Source organism: Pogoniulus pusillus, chromosome 16, assembly GCF_015220805.1.
Source record: "Pogoniulus pusillus isolate bPogPus1 chromosome 16, bPogPus1.pri, whole genome shotgun sequence".
Classification (NCBI taxonomy): Eukaryota; Metazoa; Chordata; class Aves; order Piciformes; family Lybiidae; genus Pogoniulus; species Pogoniulus pusillus.
In genome coordinates this window covers 15,556,928-15,583,740 of record NC_087279.1, presented here as the reverse complement: position 1 = coordinate 15,583,740, position 26,813 = coordinate 15,556,928, and the positions used below count along the sequence as shown (strand labels likewise).

Below are 26,813 nucleotides of genomic sequence, written 5' to 3'. Positions count from 1 at the left end.
TGCCGTAGAGCAAGCGGTAACGGCAGTAGGGGGTGCATAACGCAAGGGGTCGTTCGGTGGGGGAGAAAGAGAAGTTGGAGCACGTCGTGCTCTTTTCTCGGCGATAGGAGCGAATGGTGGATGCTGTGATCCCTAGTGGTGACGAGATGGAGCCGGAGCAGCATCAGCGGACGGAGAAGAGCAGCGCGGGCCTCCTCGGTGTGGAGAGTAATAGAACAGAAGCCGCTGAGGACACCACACAATATGGCGGACGCGCTGAGAGCGGTAGCACTGGGGAGGCGCTGCTGCTGGGTGCTGCTGCTGCAAAGGACAAGGTCCCCCCAAACCTCAGCATCACTAGCAGCAGCCAGCGCAGGAGCAGCATCTCAACGGCAAATGAACAGCAGCAGCAGCTGCCCAGCGGTGTGTTGGGGGGGCCTCGCCCTCTCCCTAAGCCCCCAGAAGACGTGCCTGTTAAGAGGAACTTTCAGATTCCCAGGAAGAGCAGAGAAAAGAAAGGTTGTTCCTTCCGTTTCCCTTCCTTCTCTCCCTCCCGTGTCCATCTTGTTCATTAGGCAGGCTCTTCAAGCACCTCACACATCTGCATGCAAAATCCTGCGGGTGTGGAGGAGGCTGTGGCATGGCTCGAACTACCGACGTTGATGGGGATAAGATTTTTGTTAAGTGTCAGGCTTTTACATTCTTTCCTCTCTTTACCTTTCTCTCTTTATCGTTTTTATTTTATCACGAGGAGAAAGAAAAAACGAACAACAAAACTCGAATTTCCCACTGTTACTTTAAAAGGACAGAAAAGCTGGATGCGATCAGGGTAGGCTTGCGTCTTGATCCTCGCTCTGCTTCTGGAGATGCAGTCGCATGCAGAGAAGATGGTTCTCTGGAACACGGACGTGCAGAGAAGAATGTTCACTTTTCTCTTCCCCTCTGACCTCTGCAGGAGAGGGGTATAATCCTGTGCTGGGTAGATAAGCAAACGCTGAGCATAGCTGTTCTTCATCGATGATATACAGAAGATTATTCTTATCTTGTGAAAGGTCTTTGCAGGAAGGAAATGAGAGTCCCACATTCACGTGCCTCATCTTGGAAGCATTCCTTTTGCAAGCGTCCAGGGTTTCTTTTTTGTTTTGTTTTCGAGTAACTCATCCTTTAAAAGCCTCTGGCATTTCTTTCTTTTAGTGAGACTCCATTGGCTTCTGCCTATCTTTGATTTTCTCCTTGAAACTTATTTCTGCTCTTGACCTTTTGAAAAATTAGGTTAGTAGCTTAGTTGATAATGCAAAAAGTAAGTGTTCGCATACAGCCTTATGGCTCTTCAGAGAAGAGTCTAACATCTAACTTCTTGAAATGTAAGGAAGAGATAAAGGTAGGTTCATTTCATTATCCAGTCTTCTTTGTTCCTCCTTCCATTTTTGACAGTGATGTCTTTTTTTTTTCTTCCCTTTTGCCACCCTGCAGAGGGGGCATACAAGTCTGGCAGAGATTCGTTGTAAAAAGGACTGGGTTGGTTTGCCAGAAAAAAAGAATTATTATTCATCTGACAAAAATGTCAATGAAACATGGTGACTCTTACACTTCCATCTGTCAGATGCAGGCATGGTTATATTTGAATACCTTTAAAGTGCAGACGTTTGAAGTTCCTCTAGCATTTGGTTCCAATGTGAATGAAAATCTGCAAAATATGTTTTTGCGTCATATGAATTCATCATTTGCTTGTGCAGAACCATCGGCAGTGTATAAAAGTTTTACAATAATGAAGTTCAAACATCAGGATGCTGTGGCTGCTAGAGTAGAAGGGAAAAGCCATTCTCACCCTACTTCTGAAATCCTCTTGCAAATGTCAAGTTTGTTTGGTGCATTCTCAAAGGCATGTTTAGTCCCTCTTTCAGCTTGCGGGAAGCTGCTTGGGCATTTTAAATTTTACTGTCAATAGTTTCCAAAATTCTCAGACCTTTCTCCATTCTTCCTGCGTTGGTGGCAGGTTTACAGTTGCTTGTGGTTGGTGCTTGTTGGTCTGGCACCATGTGATACCATAACATGAAGCACTGTGAGAACCTGTCCTAGGCAAAAGTAGCACAAGTGGGCTAGCATAGAAGTGGCTGATGTAGTCTTTGACGCCAACCAACTTGCTGTTTGAGTTGGAATTGTCATTTGAGAAACGATACAATTATGTTTTGGAGCTAAGCTAGAAGATTAGCAGTGCACTGATTGTGTGACATGCCAGCATATGCTTGCAGCATGCTTAGGACCAGAACTCGAATACAGCTTGTCAAACTACAAAATAATCATAGTATTACTTCTTCTCTTCAAAACAGCTGTCTTGGCAAGAAGCAATATATGTGCAGGCACTTTCCAGCCTTCCTTGTACTAGAGTTGTGTTAGTTCTGCTTTTTAAATCTTCGCTTTAGTCATGAACAAGTTGTCTGGAGAGATACTTGCTGACTTGACTGCACAGATTAGTCTGTCATGTCCAAACTGTAAAATATGTATCAGGTCAATTTGTTACTTGAATGGAGGTATTTTATAAATAATTTTTTATCTCTTCTTAAGCCCAGAGAGGTGTTTTGGGAGAAACTTTTTGTTGTGAAGCAATTAAATTACCAGATGAAAATGTAAGGGGAAAATCCTAGGTTTAGCTTCTTATTTAGGCTTTCTGAAATTTTATCTACCTCCATTTGGAGACTAAGGAGGGACTGAAAAACAACAAAACCCTTGTATATCTGGAGGAAATGTACTTAAAACTAATTGTGGTTGGTTATCACTTCTTTTTTCTTCATAGTGGAAGAATCCAAGAAACAAAACAGAAAGGTTGGCTGTTAGGGTTGTTTTTTGTTTGGGGTTTTGTGGTTTTTTTGTTGGTTTGGGTTTTTGAGTTTAGTTTTGGTTTTTAAGGTGTGCATGCATTTGTTTTCCTACTTTCAACTGTCTTGAAACAAGTTTCTGTTCTCTTGGTACATCCCATTTAGCAATGATGTTATACTCCCTGAGTAGCTTAGCTCTTTGTTCTGTTTTTTAAAGTTTCAGTACTAGAGCCTGTTGTCGTGGCCTCTTGTCGTTTAGTTGTCACATATTCTCAGGTTCTGAGTCCACCTGAAACTTCCTAAGATCTCTTTTTCAATAGGGTGAGGGACAGATTTTCAAGACACAGCACTGGAAGTGCATTTTTTAACTTGCTGAAGAAATTTGAGTAGTTCCAACAAATGCGCTCAAGTCTCATCCGTTCACTGAAGGAAATGTTCATTGACTGAGGTTGGACATTTTTTTTCGGTAGCCTACAATGTTAGGAGATCACTGCACTTGTTCAGGCTGAGTGGTAGCAAAATATCTTGGTTCTATCTAGGCAGGTCTTAGTAATACTTGCCTAGTGGTCTAGGTTGTCCCTTTTCCACTTAGCAGTATGTGAGGGTTCATTTTGCCTTGTCCTCTTTCTTCTGATTTTTCATATCTTTGATAGAGATGCATATCTGCTGTTTGGTGCTTGGTACTTCTACAGTGGGATTTCATGAAGCAATCCTTGACCTTCATAACTGTGTATACCTTTTGAGGGCACAAGGCTTTTTTTCAGAAAAAAAAATCACAGAAGGAGCAATGTTCTTGTTCATTACCAGATTTTGGTCTTCATTTGTTACACCTTAAAGAAAATTATGCTTCTCAGTGGAGTTTTATAGCAGCAGCATTTGTTTGCGAAGAGTGGTAGCATTCTGCCAATTTACCTGATAATAAAAGACAGATTTTACTTATCTTCACTTAGAAGTTGGTTCAGAATTCCATGAAGAGAATTTCTCTGCCATCTTATTCACACTGTGACTTAAAAATCCCCAAACAACCAAAACAAGCTACCTCCAAAATGGGTTTTCTCAAGTTGGTGCGTCAGACAGCAAGGAAATAAAGCCTCTAGTGAATTACATGTGCCCAAGCTTCCAGTCTAATATCCATCCCTAAACTAGGTACTGTTACCTGAACTGAATTTCCACCTTAAAATATATCTGTAGGTTCCAGTACACTGAGTAGAAACTGACAAAACTGATGTCCATTTGCTTACTTGCTCAGAACAAGCCAGCAAAACCCATAGTGATTTACCTGGGTGTGTTGGAAGAGTACTGAGGGTATTCTTATATAAATCACTGCTTGGTTCCACGAGTCAATAAAGGTGCAGCATACCCACATCAGATTTGTGCAGTGACCCTGACAAATACATGTGCACAGTACTGGTCTTTGAAGTGGTGTAGGACTACAGATAATAATCTCATCCTTAGTCCATGAATGTGGGGCTTGGTTGTTGCTCTAGGAGGTCTAGTTCAGTACTTTGTATTGTAATTTTTTTCTTAATTGTAAGATCCTTTAAGTGCAGTGGAGGCTCTTCTATAGTGACCTTGACCTTTTACTAAATACCCTTTGGCACCAGTGCTCACATCAGGAATTGAAACATTTGTGCTTTGCTTCTTAGCTCAACATGTAATGTTTTGATTTTTTACTAAGAACCTGAATCATGCAGTGCCTCTAATTCTGGAATAATTGGAAGTGGATTTAAGCCTGTCATGAAATATGTGATGAGTGTTTGAGGAGTCATACTTGAAGAAGGAAAAAAAGCCAACAGCTTTACACCTTACACTCTTAACAACGTTGCTGATTATTGTACAAAACAATTTACCTGAAATTCAAAACTAAGTGTCTTCACTTTTTTTGCTTTATGATTACAGTGCTGTCTTGCAGCCACTCTTCCAGATATCCCATGCTCAATCCATCATTTGGTAACAGAAATAGAATGCAGAGGATACAGAATTAGGCTACCCCCAAAGGAGAAATGCTTAGTGAGTGCTGTCTGGTCCTCAAACCAGGTGTGCATTGTCAGCTAGTACTGTATTTAAAAAAATGACAGACAAACAGTAGGTTTTGGTTATAAAACTTGGAGTTTATTAAGAATCTTCAAAACATAAATAGTGTATGACTTTGGTAAGGATTAGACATTAAAGAAATTTCAGTCATGATCCTTTTTTCTTAGTGGATGACATGTGATCATGAAGCCAGTTCCTTTGTACTCAAGTGTGAAGTAAACTAAGGTCAGATTTTGTATTGTGGACAGTGCACATCAAAGAAATTACATTGCTGTGAAGTTTTTTGGATTATGAAGCATTTTCTTACTAGACAGTGGATATAAATTCTTGTTCTTACACTGATATGATCACTTAGGTGGAAACAGTCTTGCTTTCTCATTCTGTATATTCTAAAGTGGGAATCTCAATAGTTACTTCCATGACCAAGCACTTTAAAATACTTGAGTTTTGATTTATCTTTACTACAAAGGAAGCAACAGCCTTTGTAGCTTCAGTGGTACACTTAGATGGTGTGTTTGGGGTATACAATTGGTGAAGTATAAGAAAATGTATATATATTTATATAATATTTACATATCATTTTCTATAACGTTTGTTGAATAAGTAATAGTGTGGTTCTACAATAGTAACAAAGCATGCTTTCAATCCTCTGCTAAGAAATTAAAACCAACAAACCACAACCCACAGCAGTCTTAAGTCTGTAATTTGCTGTGTTCTGTAATTGACAGCATTAGGTAGAGCTTTCCCTAAATCTGTTGATAACTAGTTGTATAGTGGTTTATGCAGATTCTCCCTAACTGAAGGCTATAGTATTGAATATATTCTATAGTAGCTTGTATGAGTCTTCCTGTCTGATGAAGAACAGGGGAACTTGCTTCTTCTTGGACAACTTTAATCTCAGTTCACTTATGACAGCTTCCCACAAATCAAAAAATGGGAATGTAGTTGACAGTGTTTGAATGGATGACAGGATCCTTGAGCCAGTAATAAGCCTTTTCCTAGATTTGCATCTGGGAAGTAGCAAGATGTTTTATATGGTTTGTGTCACTCTTTTGAGCTGGTCTTGCAGAGTTTTCTGCATGCCTAGGCTCATAAATAAGCTTGGTTTGGCTGTGGATGTGTTTCTGTGCAGTGGTGTATGTGATCTTCTGCTTTAACTGGTCATTTTAGATTAAAGAGGAGCCTATGCAAAAGTCATCCGCTCATGTGAAACTCATGCACATGCAACACTGGAGGTTAAGAACTCTTGTAAGAAATAGATAAGAGGGGTCTGGGAGATGGACTGGGCCAGGAGGTACTTTTCCAGTGTGTCTGTATGGTAGGCTTGTTTTATATTTTACTAATAAGTGTTTGTCTCTTAGTACGAGTTTGTTAAGTCTTAGTGGTATTAAGTTCAGAATATCATTCCCTTCCAATTATCTTTCCTCCCATATTGCTGTCAGCCTTTAAAGAATGAGGGCATTACTGAAAAAAGATGTTATGTAAGAATAGTTTCTTAATCCCTTTTGTAACTTCCACTCTGAAACTAGTAGTTGTTGCTTCAGGTTGGTGGTGTTGCTTTGTAAAGTGAGTGTGTAAATGCAGTTTTTACTAGCTAAAGTAGGTTGTTTTTCATTTAGGACATTGCATTAACCTCAATAGAAGTAAATATTTCCTGCAAACGAGGAAAACATGATTTTCTAAATCTAGTTCCATATTGGAATATACACTCCAAGGAGATAATTAAATTTCATTTGCTGTTAGAGTAATGGTAGGTTGTCTATTATGTGAGGCTGGTACTGCTGTAATTCATTCCTAACTACTGTGTCTTCTAGCGATTCCAGGTGGTGGTGTTCCAGCCATTTGTTACAAAAGGAGCAAAAAGCAGTCTCAGAAATATCTGCTGGGAATATTTACTGTCTGAAGTTTTCCAATACCTCAAAAATAGCACACTTTCTGTGAGTTCCCTGAGGAGCTCAGACCACTGTTTTTACTCAACTACAATAGCCCCAGGAGTATTCTTTTCCCAGACAATTCTCAGAGTGTGTGCTTGTGTTCTCTGGTGGCTCACTGTTAGGTTGGTTGTCTGACAACTTGTTGCTCTCAGTACTCAAACACAAACAATGAAGCTTGGGGAGAGGCACGGTTCAGTGCATGAACTTAAGCAAATGTTTGCCCAGATGATAAAATTGTACAACAAATTAAGGGCTTTCCTTTCAAAGCAGTTATTGTATGGAATAAGACTATAAAGCATGAGCATAGGCAGTGTGAGTTTTGATGACCAGAGTTTATTGGACACCTTAAGACAGTAATGAATTTATTAATATTTAGCCCAATTGCCATAAGCAAACAAAACCCCCTCTAGCAGTTCTTATGAGATGCTAATTAAGAAGCTGTTGTTGAAGTTTTTATTTGAACAATTTGTTCCTAGCTGTTAATTAAAAGATATAATTAGTTTAAAGTCTTGGAAGTTAATTATAGTGTTTTGCAGTGCATATCAGATGTTTTCAAAGAGTAAATTCAGATCTGAGGTACCTCGCTTACAAACTGGAGAGAGGCAGCAGTTCAAGAGTAATATTTAAGAAACATAAAGAAACATGTTTTTTTAAAATTCTAGACAACTAAAACTATCTAGTTTAAATTGCATCTTCTGCAAATATTTTAGGTGTACTGGATGAGGCCTTGAGTGACCTGTTCGAGTGGGAGGTGTGCCTGCCTATTGCAGGGGATTGGAACTGGATGATGTTTGAGGTCTCTTCCAACCTAAACCACTCTATGATTCATGAACCATTTGTTTTTTCCCATGAACTATGAATGACCTGGAGAATTTGTTTGTTTTTTTTTTCCAGATGTGTTTTGGAGCTTATTTTATTTCTTCTCTTCTTTAGGACTTTTTCAGCCATTAGCTGTAGGCTCTCGAGAATTTGAGGATATTGTGAAGATTCTACATTCGTCTTACTTGGAACCAAATTCAGTGTCCCATTTTAATTACAAGAAAGCCAGCTTAGTTCATAATCTACTGTTGGAAAAGGAAGTGAGTATATGTGTGGTTTCTCTTTATGAATATGTTAAAAGTCAAGTGGCATTTAATATTTTTTTCTGAGTCTAGAGACAAATACCTGGAGATTATTTTCTATGTGTGTGCTTGATACTTAGCTGCAAACTGGCCACAAAAAGGATCAGGAGGTTAGAACACCTCTGTATGAAGATAGGCTGTAACTGAGCTGGAGTCGTTCAGCATGTGTCTGATAACTTATGTGGTGTCTTAAAACACCTACCTGAAGGGAGGATGTAGCTAGGTGGGGGTTGGTCTCTTCTGCCAGGCAACCAGCAACAGAACAAGGGGACACAGTCTCAAGTTGTGCCAGGGAAGGTATAGGCTGGATCTTAGGAGGAAGTTCTTCACAGAGTGATTTGCCATTGGAATGGGCTGCCCAGGGAGGTGGTGGGGTTGGCTGTCCCTGGAGGTGTTCAAGAAAAGACTGGATGAGGCAGTTAGTGCCATGTCCAGTCGATTGGGTAGAGCTGGGTGCTAGGTTGGACTGGGTGATCTTGGAGGTCTCTTCTAACCTGGTTGATTCTGTGTTTGACACTTGAAAGAGACAGTAGTCATCTACATGCGTTAAGAACTCTTTGTAATAACAGTTCACAGAAAAACGCAGAGAGCTGAAATTTGAGGGTCGCCTAGAGAAAGAACTTTCTGAAAACTATGCATTTCTGATGGTTGATCGACTTCAGGTGAGAAAACACTGCTCTTTAGAAAATGCTTTTTCTTCTTATTCAGTTAAGAACTTGTTTTGGTTTTTAGCTGAGGAAACACTCAGCTTATTGACTTTTTAATGTTTCAGTTATTTTTTCATAATTTGCCACTGGAAGGGGCCATGACATGGGAAGGATACACAATATTATGTCATTGTTTAAATACTTTATTCTCTGCTATTGAAGGTGCTCCTTTCACATGTCTCTATGAAGTGTCTTCTCTAGTTTAGGCTCTCTTTTGTAAATTAAATGATAGATTTTGCTGGATGGCATGTGGACTTTTTGTTGATTTTGTGTGTTTGGATTTTTGGAGGTGGGATTGTGGCTGGGTTTTTTGGTGTTTTCTGTTTGTTTGCATTTTGGGATTTTTTTTTTGCATCAAGAAGAGGTTACCTTATGGAAAAGGTAACTGTAACATTAGAAAATGTACCTTTTGTGTTTCTTCTTACTTTGTATGTTTTTAACAAAAGCAACAAAGTGAATTTCTGTACTTTTTCTGCTATTGCAGAGCCAGGATTTCTCAAGTATTTAGTAATTTGACAGATTTACTTCTGCATTGTGTACTAAACAAAAGTAATGTTCATAGAAATGCATTTAAGCAGGCTGCTTTTGTAAGATAGGAGTGCATCAGTGTAACTGCTTCATTCTGTGTGTTTGACTGGAACAGTTTCAACAGTTCAGACTAGTTTTGCCTCTGAATAGTTTTATTTGTAAGGGATTTTAGAAGATTTGTTTGTGTGGGGTTTGAAAATTTTGGGGTTTGTTTCATTTGGTTTGTTGGGGTTTTTGTTTTTGGGTGGTTTTTTTTTTTGTTGTTGTTGTTGTTTTGTTGTTGTTTTGTTGTTAGCTCAATCAAAATTCTCTGTTCTCAGTGTTTGTTCTGTTCATATTCTGGTTTTCCTGATAGACTTCCTTTAAAAAATGTCTGTTCTTTTCAGATCCAAAACATATGTGAAAAGGGACTGCAGGTGGGCCACTCCAAAATGTCAATTCTTGGCAGCCCTTCCATGGGTAACTATCCTTTGATTCTGTGTGCTGGTATTATTCAGTATGAGTTGGCAGGCTATGTGTTGCAGTTGTGTAAATGTTCAGTCTTTTTTGTATTATCAATTGCAGGAGCATCACAGCTAGGTATTTTTAGCAAAGTATGTCAACATCAGAATGTTATTTCTTAACTCTGTTTCTGACTAGTTCATTTAAATTCTTTTCCTGAAGAGAAGACCCAGTTCTCACTTTTGGCTGAAGCCAAAGCTATCTATTATGTTTTCTCAGTAAAACAGTGAGGCCAAAGAAGTAATTCAGTCTATGGCTTTGTGCTTTCTTGTGTTTGTATATAACCTATACGCATGTGTGTGCACTCAGAAATGCCTAAAGGTAATAGTAGCTCAGCTTAGTCTTGGTGTAAATAGAACTAAAGCTCTTGAATCCACAAATCCAAGGAGAGCATCAGAGGCTTGGAAGAGTCACTAGGTGTGAAGAGATTTGAAAGTGCAAGATGCAAAGTTCCTTTTGCAAAACTTCTCAAATAGAAAATGAATAAATAATTTTGTAAGACTAACATGCTATGGAATGTTAAAAACAGAACAGATAGAAGGTGGAAAGAACAAAGTTTTATGGGTGTAGAATTTTTTACTGGTTTAGCTGGTAAAGCTTCTGGAGCGGTTTATCAAAACAGTTAAATACAGACTTGGAATGAGAAGAACCTAAGCAAAATGAATACTTTTCTGAATTACATGAGTTTACTTACAGTTGTTTGATCTGAGGTTAGTCAGTTTGACCAAGAAATGACAGTGTGTGAGTCCTTAAAATCTATGCAATTATTGCTGACATGTTGAAAAGCAAGAAATTATTTTACTTTTCCATTTGAGTGACAGTTAATGATTCCAGAAAATGCTAATGTTTTCCTGCCTTATTTCTCAATTATACCATCACTGTTTATCTTCACATTGTGCAGTGGAACACTGTACAGCTGTTTCAGAAAGCAGTATCTGTATAACCTTCAGGCAGGGCTTGTCGTCTTGGTTGCAACACTGTCAGTAGCATGGGAGTACTCTTTCAAACTGAGCTTGTGTCTGTATTTTACTTTCATGACTTGTTGTGCAAGTAAAGACTTACTCTACTCTTCTGACATTACAAGTTATGAGCATGCTATAATGCTGACCATACTCCAGAAAAATTGTGGAATCTTTATTGCTTTTGTACATTGAGCTTTAATCCCATGTAATGCTTCTTAAACTTCTAATAATGTTTTAATATTCAGCATATTGTGTTGGGTTTTTTCTTAAACTCTCTCTCAGGTGTATATATCTCCAGATATGCTGATCTGTTGCAGCCTAATCCTCTAGAAGCTGGAGCAACTGGAGATGTAATTGTTTTTAAAATAATAAAGGTAGGTTTATTCTGCTTATTTTTGAAGGTTTATATTGCCTACTGATAACTTAATTTGTCCAACCTCCATTTACACAATTATTTGCTTACAGAGACATTAGAAGTCTACCAATTTTAAAGCCTGTGTGGACACTGAGCCTAAGTAAATCAGAATAGATTTTTATGAGAGGCAAAAATGTCTTGTTTTCTTTGCAAGTATGAAAATAATGTACTTCTGTAATGACTTCTAATAGCCTGTTTTCCCTGCTCTTGAGGGAAAGAATTTATTATGCTTACAATTCTCCTTTACAGGGAAAAATGAAAAGCATATATGACCACATCGGTATGAAGGCAATGGAATCGACAGGAAAGACGGCATTAGATCCAACACCGAAGCACGAATGCCATGTGTCAAAGAATGCAAATAAAGTAACCTCCTTGTTGGCTTATCGAGCCTATGAACTTACTCAGGTACATGGATGTTGAACATGTGCTAACTACATACAGAAAAATTTCATTAACAGAACTTTGGAAATGATGAAGATGAAATCATTGAAGCTATTAGAATACCAAGTATGGTCTGTAAAGCTGCAATCTGGTCTAATGTTACACAGCAGCCCACAGATGCCCGCATTAGAAGTAGCAGAAAAGCTTGTCAGCCTCTCCTTTTTTCCTTATATATACCTGGACCTGATGGGGAGGTGTTCTTCAAATTAAGATATAGCTGGAGTAGGAAACAGCTAGGGTATGTACACAGGGACTGGAATGGACTGGAATGTAGGCCAGGGAGGAGAGGTGATAATGTGTGGAGTTTGAAGTGTAAAAGTAGAATTGGCTAGTAGGTGTTAAGTGAATCTGTTAAGAAGGGCAGCATTGTCTAGGAAAGAACCACTTTTTTTTTTTTCCTTCTTTTTTTTTTCTTAGGTTTGTGGTGTTGTGGGGTGTTTGTTTTTTCCTGCTTTTTGGATTTCAAACAAACTTTCCATGTCTATTTAGAAATATTTTATATTTTCTAAGCTGTTCCTGTGAAACAGGGTACACCTTTCAGTGAACAAAGGTCATGGATCGTTAGTATATTTGCAAAGTACAGTTTAGCAACTCTCTAATTTAACTTTGTGTTCAATTGTTTTTCCAGTACTATTTTTATGAATATGGCTTTGATGACATAAGGCGAAGACCAAGACATGTTTGTCCTTATGCTGTTGTTTTATTTACTTACAAAGATGAAATGATGCATGTACCAAGATTCCTATCTCCGTCCAGGTAAGATAGGAAATGAGTTCGGGAAAGACTGCATGCTGCATGAAGAATTCATAGCTGTTGGAGGTAGTTTAGAACTGATCTAGCTGAATATTGCTGAAATGTGTGGATGTGTCACAGAAGTCTAGCCTGATACTCCTAATATAAAAGCAAGAGGTGACAAAATTGGTTTATGTAGCTTGTTGGCCTCTGTAGGAAGCAGTTTAGCTGCTTTTTTTCCACCTCACCTTCTGCCTACGTGTAATCCATGTATAAAATGAGGCTTGGTGGTTGCTTTTTTTCAACCAAAGAAAATTTGCAGACGAAAACATTCACAGCATTATCTTGCTTGGTGTTCTAGAAAAATACTCTATATTCTTTGTCGTTAACTGTCTGATTAGATATTATCTCCACATGCAACATGACAACATCATTGAAGAGTTCAGTGACGGAGACAATACGATACGTATGCTGATAGGAAGTCATCCAGATGTAGGGATTGTACTACATAGTGCTAAAATAGTTATCAAGCTATCTAAAGTAGCACAAGATGCTGCAGCAGTCACAGCTTGAGGTTAGAGAGTGAATTGTCAGTGCTGCTATTTTGTCAGACTGATAAAATATCCTTAATGTAAAATTGAGTAGCCAGAAGTTTGTCTCAACCTAGTAATTCTGTCATTTTTTTTTCCAGATCAAACAGCTTCAACACAGATAGGAGTACAGGTAAAAATCAATTGAAAATTGCTACTTCTATGATACAGATATGGAAAGGTTTGGACTTTTTTGTCTATGTAGTTTTCTCTTTGAGAAGTTTAGTTATACTGACTGTATACCTGAGTTTTGTCCTGTACAGTACTGATTGCAGACATGTCTTCCTGATGCTGCATGATGAAAGAGATACCTTAATGTGCACCTATCCCCAAAACAAACCAGAACTCAACAAAATCAAGTCTTCCCCCCTCCTTTCTACTTGCAGCGTAGTAAGATCTTAACTTCTTTTCCTGTATCTCCTGTTCAGTGGCATTTTAAATAATATGATCCTCAGTGCTGCTTTCCTTTTGAGCCTTAATTAAGCAAAATATTAATATGAAAATGTTTGACAGTCAAGGTAAGGAAAGGTGTTGGCATCAAGGGTGTGCTTGTATCAGACAAGTAGAGGTAACATACCAATCTCCCTTACTCTGTTCAGAACAGGTCAAAATTAGATAGGGTTGTGAACACTCTTTATTATCTTTTAACTTACTATTTTACATACTCTTGTCTGGTATTAATACAAAACTTCTGCTGAATTGGCTTCAGAGATTCAATACCCTCTTTTCTGCCCTACCTGCCAAGTGTTTTCATTTCATCTTCGTTTCTTCATACTACTATAGAAAAGTCTAACTATACGTTATGGAGAGGACAGCTTTGGAGCAAAGGCAAACTCTTGTGCCATATTTCCATGAGATCAGCAGTACGTCGATTCCTTCCGTGCAAGCTGTGAGTATAATCATTTGATTCCAAGTGTTGCTGGTAGAAGTTTTTCTCAAAAGAAACTGTTGAATCTTGGATGTGTTCAGGTGAAAATCTGAAATACGTATTTATTGATTAGATCCTTTCAGTTTGTCAGACTAGTCTCTTGGGTCATGTGTGTCTAAAGCTTCTTGTAGTTCATAAAGAGGTCTTTATTTTATTCTTGGTTTGGTTTTTTTGTTTGTGTTGTTTTTTGTTTTCTTTTTATATCCTTCCCCTCGCCCTTCCATCTCTAGTCCTGAGAAGCTTGAGATTGAAAAAGTTGCGAGCATTGAGCAATTGAAGGAAAAATTTTCTCCAGCATTATTCTCTAAAGAAAATTACATAGGAGCCCAAGATGGTAAGTAATTCTAGCTTAATATTTTTAAATTCAGAATTAAAAAAAACCCAAATGTTCTGAACTACATATTTGTTTCTTTTTTTGTTGTTCTTTTTCTGCCCTTGTATTATGTCAGTGTTCAAGAATGGCATGTACGGTAGCCTTTTTGAAGTTGTGGAGAAGTCGCGTTCTGGTAGTCACTTGGAGGGCTTACTTCAAAAACTAGAGAAAGAGAAACTTGTGAGTGCACAGATTTGACTATTCCTGGTTCAAATAATAATGTTGCTAACTAGTAATTGTGGTCTGGTGCAAGATCCATGATCTCCCTGGAGTCCCTTGTCTGGCATATGCTTAAGTATTGTATCAGGGTCCTACTGTGCTCCTGATGGAATTGAGCTTACAGACAGCAAGAGTATCTGTGTCTGTCCGAGCAGATGTCTGTTTGATAGTACACTTCTTTTGCTTGAAAACAGGTTCTTGTGAAACTGCTTCTGGACAGAGGATTTCTTTTTCTTCTTTCTTCTTGGCAAATGACGACTCCCTATGGTATGTATATTCTGGGGGTTTTGGGTTCAAGTTGGTTTTTGTTTGTTGTTGGTTTGCGTTTTTTGGGGAGGAGGTGCGTTTTTTGAGTACCAGATTGACTTTGGAAACATAGTGGTGTTTTTCTCAGCTGATTTTTATTTTCTTGGACTGTAGAACACCAAACTGGACAACCCCCCATGCTGCAGGCATTGTTTCTGTTTCGAGAATCTAGAGACATCACCATCCAAAGTAAGTTTGTTCACCAATGAGTGTTGTGAGTGTGCCTGTTTATAGTATGTGGAAGACTTTGTAGAGTTGTAACGTGTCAGTGTAAACTAGGAATAACAGTTCCCATTGGCTATGGTGATGGGGTTCAAAAAGTATTTCTCCATAAAAGTAATTATCACACTACATATTTTAGGTTTCTCTGTTCATATTTGAGAAGGTAAAACTGTTCAAATGTCTTGATTGTATATTCTAGTAGAACTGAGAATCACTATTGTAAGAGATCTCTGCATTAGTAATAACACTGCACTTCAGAGGTTTAGGGGCTTTCTTTAACCATCAAAAACATCATAGACAAAACATCTGAAGTCTTCAATGTACTTGTATTTTTTTTTTGGCATTGTGATGCACACAAGAACTGAGCAAATGAGCAAAGAACACAGTCATACAACTAGGTAACAAAACATAACTGAAAGTACTTGATTGTAGTAGAACTTTAATGCTTTGGGATCCAACTTCAAACTTAATCTTCTGCAACTGAAATTTGTAGTAACTAGCATCAGCAGCTCATTCCAGCTATCATACTTCTACAAAGAAGTTCTTGCCCTAACTCTTGGCATTTTCCTAGATTCTTATGTCTGTATTTTTTATTTCAGTAAACCCCTTATGTTGTTCTTAGTAAAGTAACAAATGTGCAAATTCAATCAGTTACAGATTAGCTAAGAGGAGATACGATATTTATTGTGTGTGCATGCCAGTCCTTCAGTATACTCTGATTCCTGCTGCTGTGACAGTTCAAAGAGTTACGAGGTGCTGGTTCTCTTGAGCTCGAAATTCAGCACTAATGATACAACCTAGAGCTTCCTTGAGCTGCTGTTTCAAGGATATAGTAAAAGGATCCAGTAGCTTCCCAAGACAGAAGCATCCCGCTGTTGGCATGCACTCCTATTGTATCTCTTCATTTGAGTGAGTTTTGTATGGCTTTGCAAGAGGAATGGAAAAAAAATATGCGAGTTTCTGATGGGTTACTAAGCCAATTATCTTGATATAGTCCAGTGAGCATAGAAGCAGCACAATGAATGCATAGAGACTGTGAAGGCAGGGGTAATGATTCCCATCTTTCCTCTAGGGAGCTGTTGGCCATGTTCTTAGTAAAGCTTAGTAAGCCTTTGAAGTGGCCTTCTGGAAGGGTCATTAAGGTAGTTTAAACTGGAAATATGTGTATCCAGGACAGAAGTTGTCACAAAACTATGAAAACAAGCAGTTCATCATGACCTTGAGTAGGCTGAGTTTTAAGCAGGCTTTAAAGCTAGTTACTGCACACAAAACTTTACTTTCCTGGCTTTTGGGTTATTTCTCCACAGTCTCTCCAAATTGTGTTTCACCAAATACATACGATACAGAATGTTTCTTAGTCATCATTTATTTATAGCCTCATGATTTGATTTTAATTGTGAATTCCCTTTTCTCCTATGGCAGCACACAAAAATGTTCCATTTGGAACACAGAAAAATTCAACTCGCATGGTTTTGCACGAAAATCAGGAAATCATTCCAGAATTCACAAAGTTTATTGAGGCTCTACATTTTGCTTTATTCCAGTCTCGTAAAGACTGTACTGCAAATGTTAATGCTGTTGTGGAGAAGTATATAAAAGAATATTTGAAAAGATGCAGTAGTGGCTCTGGAAAACACAGACAATTTGTATTATATCAGTATGCATCATGGTTGGATGACAAAAAATTTCTTCATGCTGCTCCAAAAGATAAATCTCATATTGACAGCCACTTGCAAAACTATATTTTTGGTTGTGAGGCATATCAAATACCTGTTTCTAGAGCTAAGGAATTGATGGAGGGATATCGGAAAATGCAACAGTTCGGTCCCATCTCAGATTATGAAGTCACAGAAGACCCTGATTTTGCCATCACAAAAAGTGGGAAAAGAATCCATGCAAAATACGAAGCCACTGCTGCCAAGCAAAAACTGCCTCATTCTGGAGATTATGATCATGACAGACTCAAAGAACTTATTAACTTAATCCAGTGTAGGAAAAAAAATGTAGGTGGAGATTCTGATTCTGAAGACCCTAGAAATAAAAGTGGTTTGAAAAGGAAACTAGAAGAACAGTCTGAAAATTTGCGGAAATACTTAAAAATCAGTGAATCTTCAGAGAACAGTTGTCAGTATGAAGGTAAGAAAGAGTTTCTTTGGAGTTCCTCTTTAAACGTTGTAATTCAAAGCATACTTAACATTTAATCTCTACACGTTAAATATATTTGCATACTGTGGGTATTTTAATGCATGCTGGTTCATTTCGACATTGGCCTGAGATGTTTTATGTAGGTTGCCTCTTTCTGGGAGAGGTGTCATGGAGGCTGCTTTTGTTCTGCCTCTTGAGAGTGAAGGCACATTTCCAAGGGTTTGCTTTGCTGTGGAACTGTCCAAAGACTCCTAGAGAGTACTAAGCAGACTTGATACTGTAATATGTATTGTAGTTTGACTTGATTGTTACTGTAATTTTTATGGCTCCAATACTGTCTATAGTAAATTAAGATTGGAGGAGAGAATTAAACTTCTAAACAGGAGCAGAGTTAAGTTTTGAAATAGCCAGTAATATCCCAGTGTAGTGGGACAGAGGAAACAATAGTATTAAGTTTGAATTATTCTGTGCATTAAATTGTCATCATCTAAACCAAATATCACTGATATTATCTGATACTTAAGCTGTGCCAGAAAAATGCCTCTATTTGTTGTTTCCCTGTTTTCTCTGGGGGAGACGATTAGCTTTAGAAACTGCCCTTTTATACATGACTACTTGTTAAAAATATTTTTTTTTTAAAGTGTATGAGTTCTGTATGATTTGATGCTAAAGAGTAAGACTGTGGGAATGTGGCTGGTATTTGGGGAGGTCTGGTTTTGTTTTTATCTCAAAACTTAGTAATGGATTACTTTTCCCCTCCTCTCCCTACACTAAGGGGGCAGAACTTCAGATTCGCCACACACTGTTTTCTCAGTTAATGCTGGTCTTGGTGGACGTGATACTGACTTGAGACAGCAAGATGTATCTGACCCTGCTGTTACTGACACCCATGGGCTCATTAAACTGCTTTTAGAAACGCTAGCTAGTGCAGGACACTGGGATTCATCGCTGGCACAGTCTGTAAATCAAGTTTTAGGATTAAGCACTGATGAAATTGAAGAGGATACAAGACAAAAATGCGAATATGAATCCATTCCAGCACAGAACAAAGATGATCATGAGCTTCCTAATACTGCTCAGGCTGAGAATGTTCACTTTAAGGACCCACAGAGTCCAGCACTACTGGAAACTGATGCAGTGTGTTTATCCTACCCTGTCGATGTTGATCTGCGTCTTCCAGCTAATGAAGCAGGCTTTGAACAGATGCTGCATTTAAAAGTAAGTGATGCTGCCATTTCCAACTTTGACTTGCTTGAAGACAAAATTGCCAATATGTTGGTGAACTGAGCTGTGTTCTTACTGTCATCTATTTAGAATGTAAAAGCTTAATAGCTATCATGAAACAAGTTTTGAGTTGAGAGTTTTTGTTGTCTTTTAGGAAGCAAGCACTGGAAGTGTAAGTAGTTTTGAAGACTACAGTCCATGTCCTAGCACACCTATAGAACATGTTTACCGCAGGCAACATTCCAATTCAAACAATAGAGAAGTTGGAATGCACTGGAAACTTATCCCAATTACAGGTAAGACTCTTTAAGTTAAGTACTTCTGGTTTTTCTATAGAACTCTGGTGGTATAAAGGGACTGTGAGTTGATAATGTCACTTTGGAAAAGGGATCCTGTTAGTGGCAGTTATTTTCCTCTTAGGTCTGGATAGACATGATCAAATTAGGGACTGAATATGACTTTTTTAACTGTCTACAAAGCCAACTGCATTCCAAAAGAACACCTTCAGAAGCCACTCCTTGAGTACTGTGTCCAGTTCTGGGCTCCTCAGTTCAAGAGAGATGTTGAGATAATGGAACATGTCCAGAGAGGGGTCATGAGGCTGAGGGAGCTGGGGTTGTTTAGGCTGGAGAAGAGGAGGCTCACAGGTGACTCATTTTGCTGTCTACAACTACCTGAAGGGAGGTTGTAGCCAGGTGGGGGTTGCTCTCTTCTCCCAGGCAACCAGCAACAGAACAAGGGGACATAGTCTCAAGTTGTATTGGGGGAGGTACAGGCTGGATGTTAGGAGGAAGTTCTTCACAGAGAGAGTGATTGGCTTTGGAATGGGCTGCCCAGGGAGGTGGTGGAGTTGTTGTCCCTGGAGATGTTCAAGAAAAGACTGGATGAGGCACTTAATGCCATGGTCTAGTTGATTGGCTAGGGCTGGGTGCTAGGTTGGACTGGATGATCTTGGAAATCTCTTCCAACCTATTCTATGATTTTGATTATTAGTTCTGTTCCAGAAGTCTGGTTTCCTGCTTACAACTGTATGAGCTTTAGCAATTGTACAACACTCAAAACAACAACAAAAAAACCCCACACCCCAAGTTAAAACTCCTTTGGTGTATTTGTGGAACAGATAAGATACTGAAATACCTCTCTGAGTCTGAAATATCAATAATTACTATAAGACTTAAATCCTGCCTTTTAAGCAAGAAAATTAAGTTCTTGATTTGAGATCACACATGCAGCTTGCAGTCTGATTCCACAGGGTAGGGTGTGGATAAAAAGAGCCTGTTGAAATTCTAAGGATTGACCTATTTGTAAATTAAAGCTGTTGAATAATATGTCACTCTGCTTGATTTCTAATTATTTTATTTGTAATTAAGTCAATTCCTGTTATGCTTCATTAAATGTTATCTCTGGGAGTATTACTTGTGTTCTGCTTTTTGAGCAGACTTTGACTTTTTAGTGTTCTTCCACCTTAGGAGTTACTAAATTTTCTGTGCTTCTGTACCTCAGGAGGCAGTAACATTTGAGTCTTTGGATTCAAGTTGGATTTGGCAGGAGGAGTCACAACAATCAGGCTATTTTAAAACTGTGTTGTGGAGATGTTAGTTTATCAGTTGTGTATGGCTTTCAAACACAAAATGACAATGATTAACTCTTCCTATATAGGTCTGAAATCACCAGAAGAACCACTGGTGTATTTACCACCAAAGGATGCCTTTCCTAATGACCCTCGCGTAATAAGTAGACAGAGAAGTTCTGATTATCAGTTCCCATACTCTCCATTTTCAGACATACAGAGGGGGACAGCAGAAGATGGACTTTATACAAGACAAGTGGAAGAACTTGAAGATGAGTGTGCAATAGCAGATCACCCTTTGTCAACTAAGCATTCTATTAGTGCAGTAATAGAGACCACACTATTAGAAGAATACAATCTCTTTACAAGAAAGATCCAAGAAATTTTGCAGCAGAATAATATTGCATACGTTAGTGGCATGTCCACACCAGTCCTCTCTGCCCGAGAGAGGATAATGAGACTTTCCGAGTACATCTGTTTACAGGTATCAGATGTGCCTGTCCAAGAATACATAGAGACACTGAGTGAAAAGTTGACCAGTGTTATTTTGTCCTCTTCGTGCCTTAGGCATACTCCACCAGTTTATTCCAGTCCTGAATCAGCAGAAGTGGTCAGTGGTGCTGCACTGAATCCTCCGCTCGAGACACTGCCTGTTTGCAGGGAATCTGACACAGTATTGTGCCCAGAGCCATGTAGTAATAACATGGTGAAAGAGGTGGACTCTAATGAGCAGTGTTCATCAAGCTTACCCTTAGCAAAGGAGGAACTAGGTCATGTGAATACTAAACCAGAGGATGTAGTGACATCTGATCAGACATCTTCCAGCAATGATCTGATGGAACCACCAGAAAAGACACAGAAGTCCCCAGAGAACTTAAACATTTCAACCTACCCAGCCTTTTCTAATGTTATAAGCCAGTTAAAACCTGAAGTGGTCAACAGCTTGTTTGAAATTATCAAAGATGTACAGAAAAACACAGTGAAATTTTACATTCTTGAAGAGAAGAAAAGCATTCTCTGCAAGGAAATCAAGGTATGTTCCAGTTCAACATCTCTATAGCATTAAAATACAGTGTATTTTCAAATCAGAATGGGTAAAATTGAGCTTGCAAATAAAAGGTAGCCTGAAACTTGTTTCAAAAAAGGTTGAATTGTGAAAGTAGGCTGTCCTGTCCTGTTCCTTGTTTGAACTCCTGAGAGTCTTGCTTATATTTAGCTTTTACTTAAGTCTTTTTCTAACAGTAGGAAAGCAGAACAGGTTCTAGTTTGGTTCTTTGTGAAGATACTGCTAGGGGGTACTCTTAAGGAAAAAAGGTAACAAGGGCAAAAATCTGATACCTTACTGGTTTAGACTAAATATGTGAAAAGTCAATGTGTGCAGTTGCAGGGTTCTTTACTTTCCTTCCAGTGAATAGTACAAGCAACTTCTGGGGTTACTGTCTGACCTTTTTAAAATGTGCAAGATGAAGGTGAGATAACAATTTCTGGCCCTACTTAAAAACTTGTGCAGTTTTGACAGGCAGTTCATACAATTGTAGAATGGTCTGGGTTCCAAAGGACCTTAAAAGATCACCTAGGTCCAACCTAGTTCCAAGGCTGAACTTATTTCTGTGTTGCTGCTTCCTTCTGATTAATGTATTGGAAAGAGAAGGAAACAAGTTCCTCTGAGACTCATTTGAGGGAAAACTTACTTGAGGTGAAGATTGTTTTGGCTGAACTATCTATTCACTTTTTCTTTGTATCTTGTCTTTCTGTGGTGTTAGGAATATCTTACAAAGCTAGGCAATACAGAATGTCATCCGGAACAGTTCCTTAAAAGAAGAGCTGATACGGATAAGTTGTTGATCATTATCCAAAATGAAGACATCGCCAACCTCATCCATAAGGTATTTCACATAAATAAATGCATACTATAGACAACTTTTCTTAAAACACAGTGCAATGAGCTCATTTTGAGCAAGGCTTCTTTCTCCTGAAAATACTACATTTGAACAATGTCCTGTGGTTAGCTGCTGTTTGAGGAAACATTTAGTCTTGTTCTGTCACATACCCCAAACTTCTCCCACCTAGAAATGTGTTAATGGTTTTTTAATCTTAGCAATTGTAAAGCTGTGCAGAGGGCTGTGCAGTTCTGTTCTGTCTCTGGGTCTGTGATGTTTTAATGGCAAATGAAGGCAGCTGTAGGAAGACCTTGGGTGAATTATGAACCTACACTGGACAGAAAGTAAAATTACTCCCAAGTGCTCAACTCCATTGTCTTGTTCCAGTATTGTTTCTGAGAAGGCATCTCCCAAGGCATGAGAACAAATTGTGATTCTTTGAAATTGTGTTTTGAAGTCTGATATTTGGTACTGATGAGTAGATTCTGCAGTTCCTGGGGTTTGGGTTTTTGGGTTTTTTTTGTATGATCTTTAGTACGCATCTCTGATTTATAAAATATTTTAAACAGATTCCTGGGTTAGTAACTTTGAAGAGGCTTTCTTGTGTCAACTTTGCGGGTGTCGATAGCTTGGATGATGTGAAAAATCACACTTACAACGATTTGTTTGTGTCTGGTGGCTTCATTGTGTCAGATGAATCTGTCCTTAATCCGGAGTCCACCACTACAGGTAAGTGTGATGCTTTCTGAAGCTTGAAAAGAGACAAATAAACACTAACTAACATTTGGCAATACAAGAAAGATTCTGTGCTTAACCACAGTGAAGAGTCAAAACTTCTAATTTTCAAGTTATCTTCATATTTTTTGAGCATTTCAGCTTATTCTGTCTTTCTTACCTCAGTGGCCTTCTTGGAGGACCTGTTACTGGGAACTTTGGAAATCTTGTCTTTCTACATTTATGTTAGAATGTGGTGTTATGTATATGGAACCTCTTACTCTTTACTCCTGAATCCGTAAACACGCTAGGAAAAATCATTGTGAGCTTATTTTTCCCCTTTTTACTAGCACTTGAATAGTTGAGTTAATGCCATTAACTACTTACAAAACTGTTGGAAGGTATTTTAGCAAGGTAGAGCACCTATGACCAAATTCAGCTTTTACGTAAGCAGATAACCACTGCCAAAAAGCAGCTCAGTTTTGCACTGCTGTTCTTGGCAAATCTGCCAGTAAGAAAACCTAAGGTACAAGGTTAATGTTCATAGTTGTGTAACTACAGTGAAAGTGGAAAGCAGCTTTATGGATATACTAAAGGTGTTTGTTCAGTTTGCATTCCACAAAATTTAACTTCTGTTTGCTATCTCTGAAACAGATAAACTGAAACAGTTCTTAAAGTTTCTGGAGGCTCTCAATACCCCAGATGGAAAATGGCAGTGGAAAGTGCACTGCAAAATACAAAAAAAACTTAAAGAGCTGGGGAGGTAAGTAGTAGTGTTCTTCAAATACCAGTTGTTAAAATACTTCAGCTTTAATTATGCTCTCCAACACATGTAAGTGGAATGTTTGACTTCATTTTAATGTTTAGACTGGCCTTACATCAAGGATCTTTCTAACAGTGCACCTTTTCCCCCATTACAGAATGAATGCCAATGCCTTGAATCTGCTGACCCTTCTGAACACCTATCAAAAGAAGCACCTGGTTGAGATTCTGTCTTACCACAACTGTGATTCTCAAACTCGAAATGCTCCAGAATTAGACTGTCTTATCAGGCTTCAGGTTCAGAACATCCAACAGAGACATGCAGTCTTCTTAACAGGTGAAAACAAAGTTTATGGATGCTTGTCTCGTTCTTTTGCCAATAGGTACAAAACAGTAATGCAAAATCTCCTTTTATGTGTTTAGAAAAGCAACTCAAAACACTTTCAGATTATGTGGATAATGGCATAGTGGTGGCTACTGTTGATGACTTCATGAAGAATTTTAAAGGTCTTGTTGGAGATCACAACTCGATTACTGACAAGAGCAGCCTGTCTCTTCGTGATGCTCACAGAAGACAATCAGGTAATGTTAAACACAGTTATGCTTTCTCTACCCAATTTGAGGGCTGGGGTGGGGATCCTTCTTTGTGCCTTCACCCTTCTCAACGATCATCACAGATGGCAAGGAAAACCCAACTCTCAAGCTGTTCTTTTTCTGTTTTAAATGATGGGGGACAAGCAGCTGGGATGGAGCATCAAGTGGGATACAGAATCAGAGGCTGACATGTTATTTGAGAAGGTAGATTTGAGCTGGAGTGGTGCAGGATAAGGATAAACAATGATTCCTCTTAGAAACTTGTAGCAGGAGGACTGAGATGTCAGTAGTTGTGTTGGTTGAACTGTCTGATCAAGTATCCACCCACTGTATAACTTTAGATGCTGCTTTGACATTAACCCCTTTGAAGCTGGGAGTTGGGATTTCCCAACACTAAACATGAACACAGTGCGCAGAAGCTTTTAGCACCGGAATAAATGGACACACACACACAGTGGGTTTAAGTGTGTATGTCGAGTAAGTGAACAAGAGTGGCAGAAGACCAAGACTTAAGTGATACTGGACTTACAGACCTGAAGCATAAGGCTCCGTGAGTAGTGTATAGCTTCTCTAACAAAGTCTGTATGTAAACAGAATAGGACTTTCTCTTTCTTTTTAAATGTAGTTCATGTAGGAAACAAAAAGGAAGAGGAGGACATGTCTCTGGATTCAGGGGATGAAACATCACAAATAGAAATCTACAATGATGCTTCTGAGTATGGTAGTCATTTGGAAGCTTTGCAGACAGAGGCCAAAGGCTCTCACGGAGTAGACACAAAAGAGAGCTGCTTATCAGTTACGGAGTTTCCTCCTGAAGTACAAATTGGTTTGATGGAAAAGACTTCTAAAATTGACTTGAAGGAGATACAACCAATTAATCCAGCTTCTACAACGTGCTCTGCTGAAGGAGAAAATCACAACTCGGTTGATCAGACTCCTTTCAATAACTTCCAAGTTTATAATAGACAATTAAATGTGTCCCATCAATTCAGTCACTTTAATGTACTCACTCATCAGACCTTCCTGGGAACAACATACCCAATTGCTTCCGTGAGTCAAAACCAAGTAGGAGGCAATTATTTTCTATCTGCTTACAGTCGGAGCACAGATACAGAGAAGTCATCATCACCTGGTGGCTGGGATGTAAACTCTGATTCTTCCAGGCCATATTCAAACCAGAAATAAACTCCTAACTCTCTTTTTGTAAGTAGCTGTGGAGTTTTCTGTTTCTAAAATGGTAGATTAAGAATTTCTATTTTATTCTGGAACAAAATGTTTCTTTATCTCAAATGCTTTTTTGTCTTATTTAAATCCTAATGGCCTGTACCTGTTAGAAGCATCTGAAAATTGAAGAAGAAATATATTTTTTTTAACATTTACTGTACTTGAATTATCTTGTTTGTTGGCACTTTTAAGTTCCTACATTTGTATATGACCTGTAACTGGGCTTCAGTTTGAGGTCTGTTTTAATGTAAAACTGAATGTTTGCCTAAAATACGTGAAAGGGTGAGGGGTTTTTCAAACGTAAGAGTATCCAAATCACTTTTCTTTACATAAATATTAAAACTTCTGTATTTATTTGACACAAGTTTTCTACAAATGTTTTTACACAGTTCTAAGGCAGTGTAGTTGTTTTAATGACTATATACTGGATCTTGGCTAAATACCTCAGAGTAACCAATGGTGCAGTTCCATTACAAAAATAAACTCTTAATGCACAAGGGACTTGCTAACATCTTGCACTGTCTGTGAGTTTCATGTTGCTTTCCAGGTTATGTGGGAAACATACCTTAGCTTTGTCTCACGTGTAGCAGTTACCTGCCTCTGCCACTTTGAAACTCTAGGCTTACTACAGCACCAGCAGCGTGACCTACAGCATTTATCCAGCTCTTGTAATTACTGTAACGAGAGAAGGACAAACCTGGCTTCCATGACTCTGGTAGTTCAGTTTGCATTAGAGAAACCTCAGTCCTCCCCCACTTCAGCATAACCGTGAGTGGTGCTTTCTTTTCATTTTTTCAGCTAGTGTGGTCATTGCTACAGAGTTTGATCTCCATTTTTAGCTCACAGCTGCTGACTTACAAACTTTTTTTTCCCCAGTACTTCTTACTTGTTTCATTTTGTACATGACCATCTGACTCAGGCTTCTGGAAGACAGCAGCTGATAGTGCATAGCTGTGGAGTCTCAAGACTACCCTTGCTCCGCTGTTGCTGGGTTTGCATAGATTTTTGACTCAAGTTTAAAGTTGTCCAAAGTTGGCTCTGTGAGGACTTTTTCTTGTTTACAATTTGACCAAAGTTGTCCAAAGTTACATTTGTGGGTTTTTTTCCTGTTTACAGTGCTCTTATGTCAGATATATGGTTTAGTATCAGCTAAGTGTTAGAAACTACATGACTCCAACCTCTCAAAATCAGTTGGGCCAAATACTGTTTAAAGAAGGGTGACTTTTCCAAACCAAACCCACATCCCTTTCCCTGAAGTTGAATGTTGTTCCTCCTGTTAACAGCTGTCTATTTGTTTAAAGCAGTACTGGAGTAGCACAGCAGTTGTGCAAGCCCCAAAACAAGGCAAATAAATATTTTTGTTTTCACAAAGCGAACTCCCTTGTGTCAGTAAACTTCACTGGCTTTGGTGAAGAATTTTTCTACCTCTACCACCAAGTGCAGATTCTCACCTACTGCATGACTTGTCAGGAGAGGAAGGAGTGCACCTCACTGCTGTAAGACACCTTCAGTGTCAGGTTATGTCTAAAACCTGCTGCTGTTGGGAGGAGTCTCACTTTGGAGGTCCTATGGCACTGATCACATCACTAAAAAGCTGATGTGAATTCAGGTTATGCGTCTCCTACACAGATCTAAAAGAGAAACAGTTTACTCCTGATTATTTCATCTTTTGAAGACTAAAATTCATAGTTCTGACTGGAAGCGTTGCATACTGACCAGTTCCAACCTTGGTTATAGGAAAATGTCCTTCAACAGGCTCTGCTGCCTTCGGCCCTGTTCTAAATCATAGAATCATTAAGGTTAGAGAAGACCTTTAAGATCTACCACCGCTACCATGACCACTGAACTATATGTTGAGAAACACCACATCTGTGCACTTCTTGAATACC

The 26,813-nt window shown here is 38.7% G+C and overlaps 1 protein-coding gene across 2 annotated transcripts; it reads left to right on the top strand.

The window, feature by feature from the left end:
* On the top strand, positions 1-26,295 carry TASOR (transcription activation suppressor). 2 transcript variants are annotated; one of them, XM_064156708.1, is made up of 24 exons: positions 1-498; positions 7,697-7,842; positions 8,454-8,546; positions 9,506-9,578; positions 10,865-10,956; positions 11,247-11,405; positions 12,070-12,197; positions 12,865-12,896; positions 13,547-13,652; positions 13,922-14,025; positions 14,141-14,244; positions 14,478-14,550; positions 14,704-14,778; positions 16,234-16,947; positions 17,732-18,174; positions 18,335-18,476; positions 19,729-19,733; positions 19,788-20,783; positions 21,514-21,636; positions 22,200-22,359; positions 22,999-23,107; positions 23,265-23,443; positions 23,530-23,688; positions 24,326-26,295. In XM_064156708.1, exons 1-24 carry the CDS (start codon positions 114-116, stop codon positions 24,883-24,885), a joined length of 5,160 nt encoding a protein of 1,719 aa, XP_064012778.1. In that variant the 5' UTR covers positions 1-113; the 3' UTR covers positions 24,886-26,295. The 2 variants fall into 2 exon arrangements, with proteins under 2 accessions (XP_064012778.1, XP_064012779.1); XM_064156709.1 differs by lacking the exon at positions 19,729-19,733 and having other exon boundaries at positions 19,840-20,783.
* The last annotated feature ends 518 nt before the right edge of the window (positions 26,296-26,813 follow it).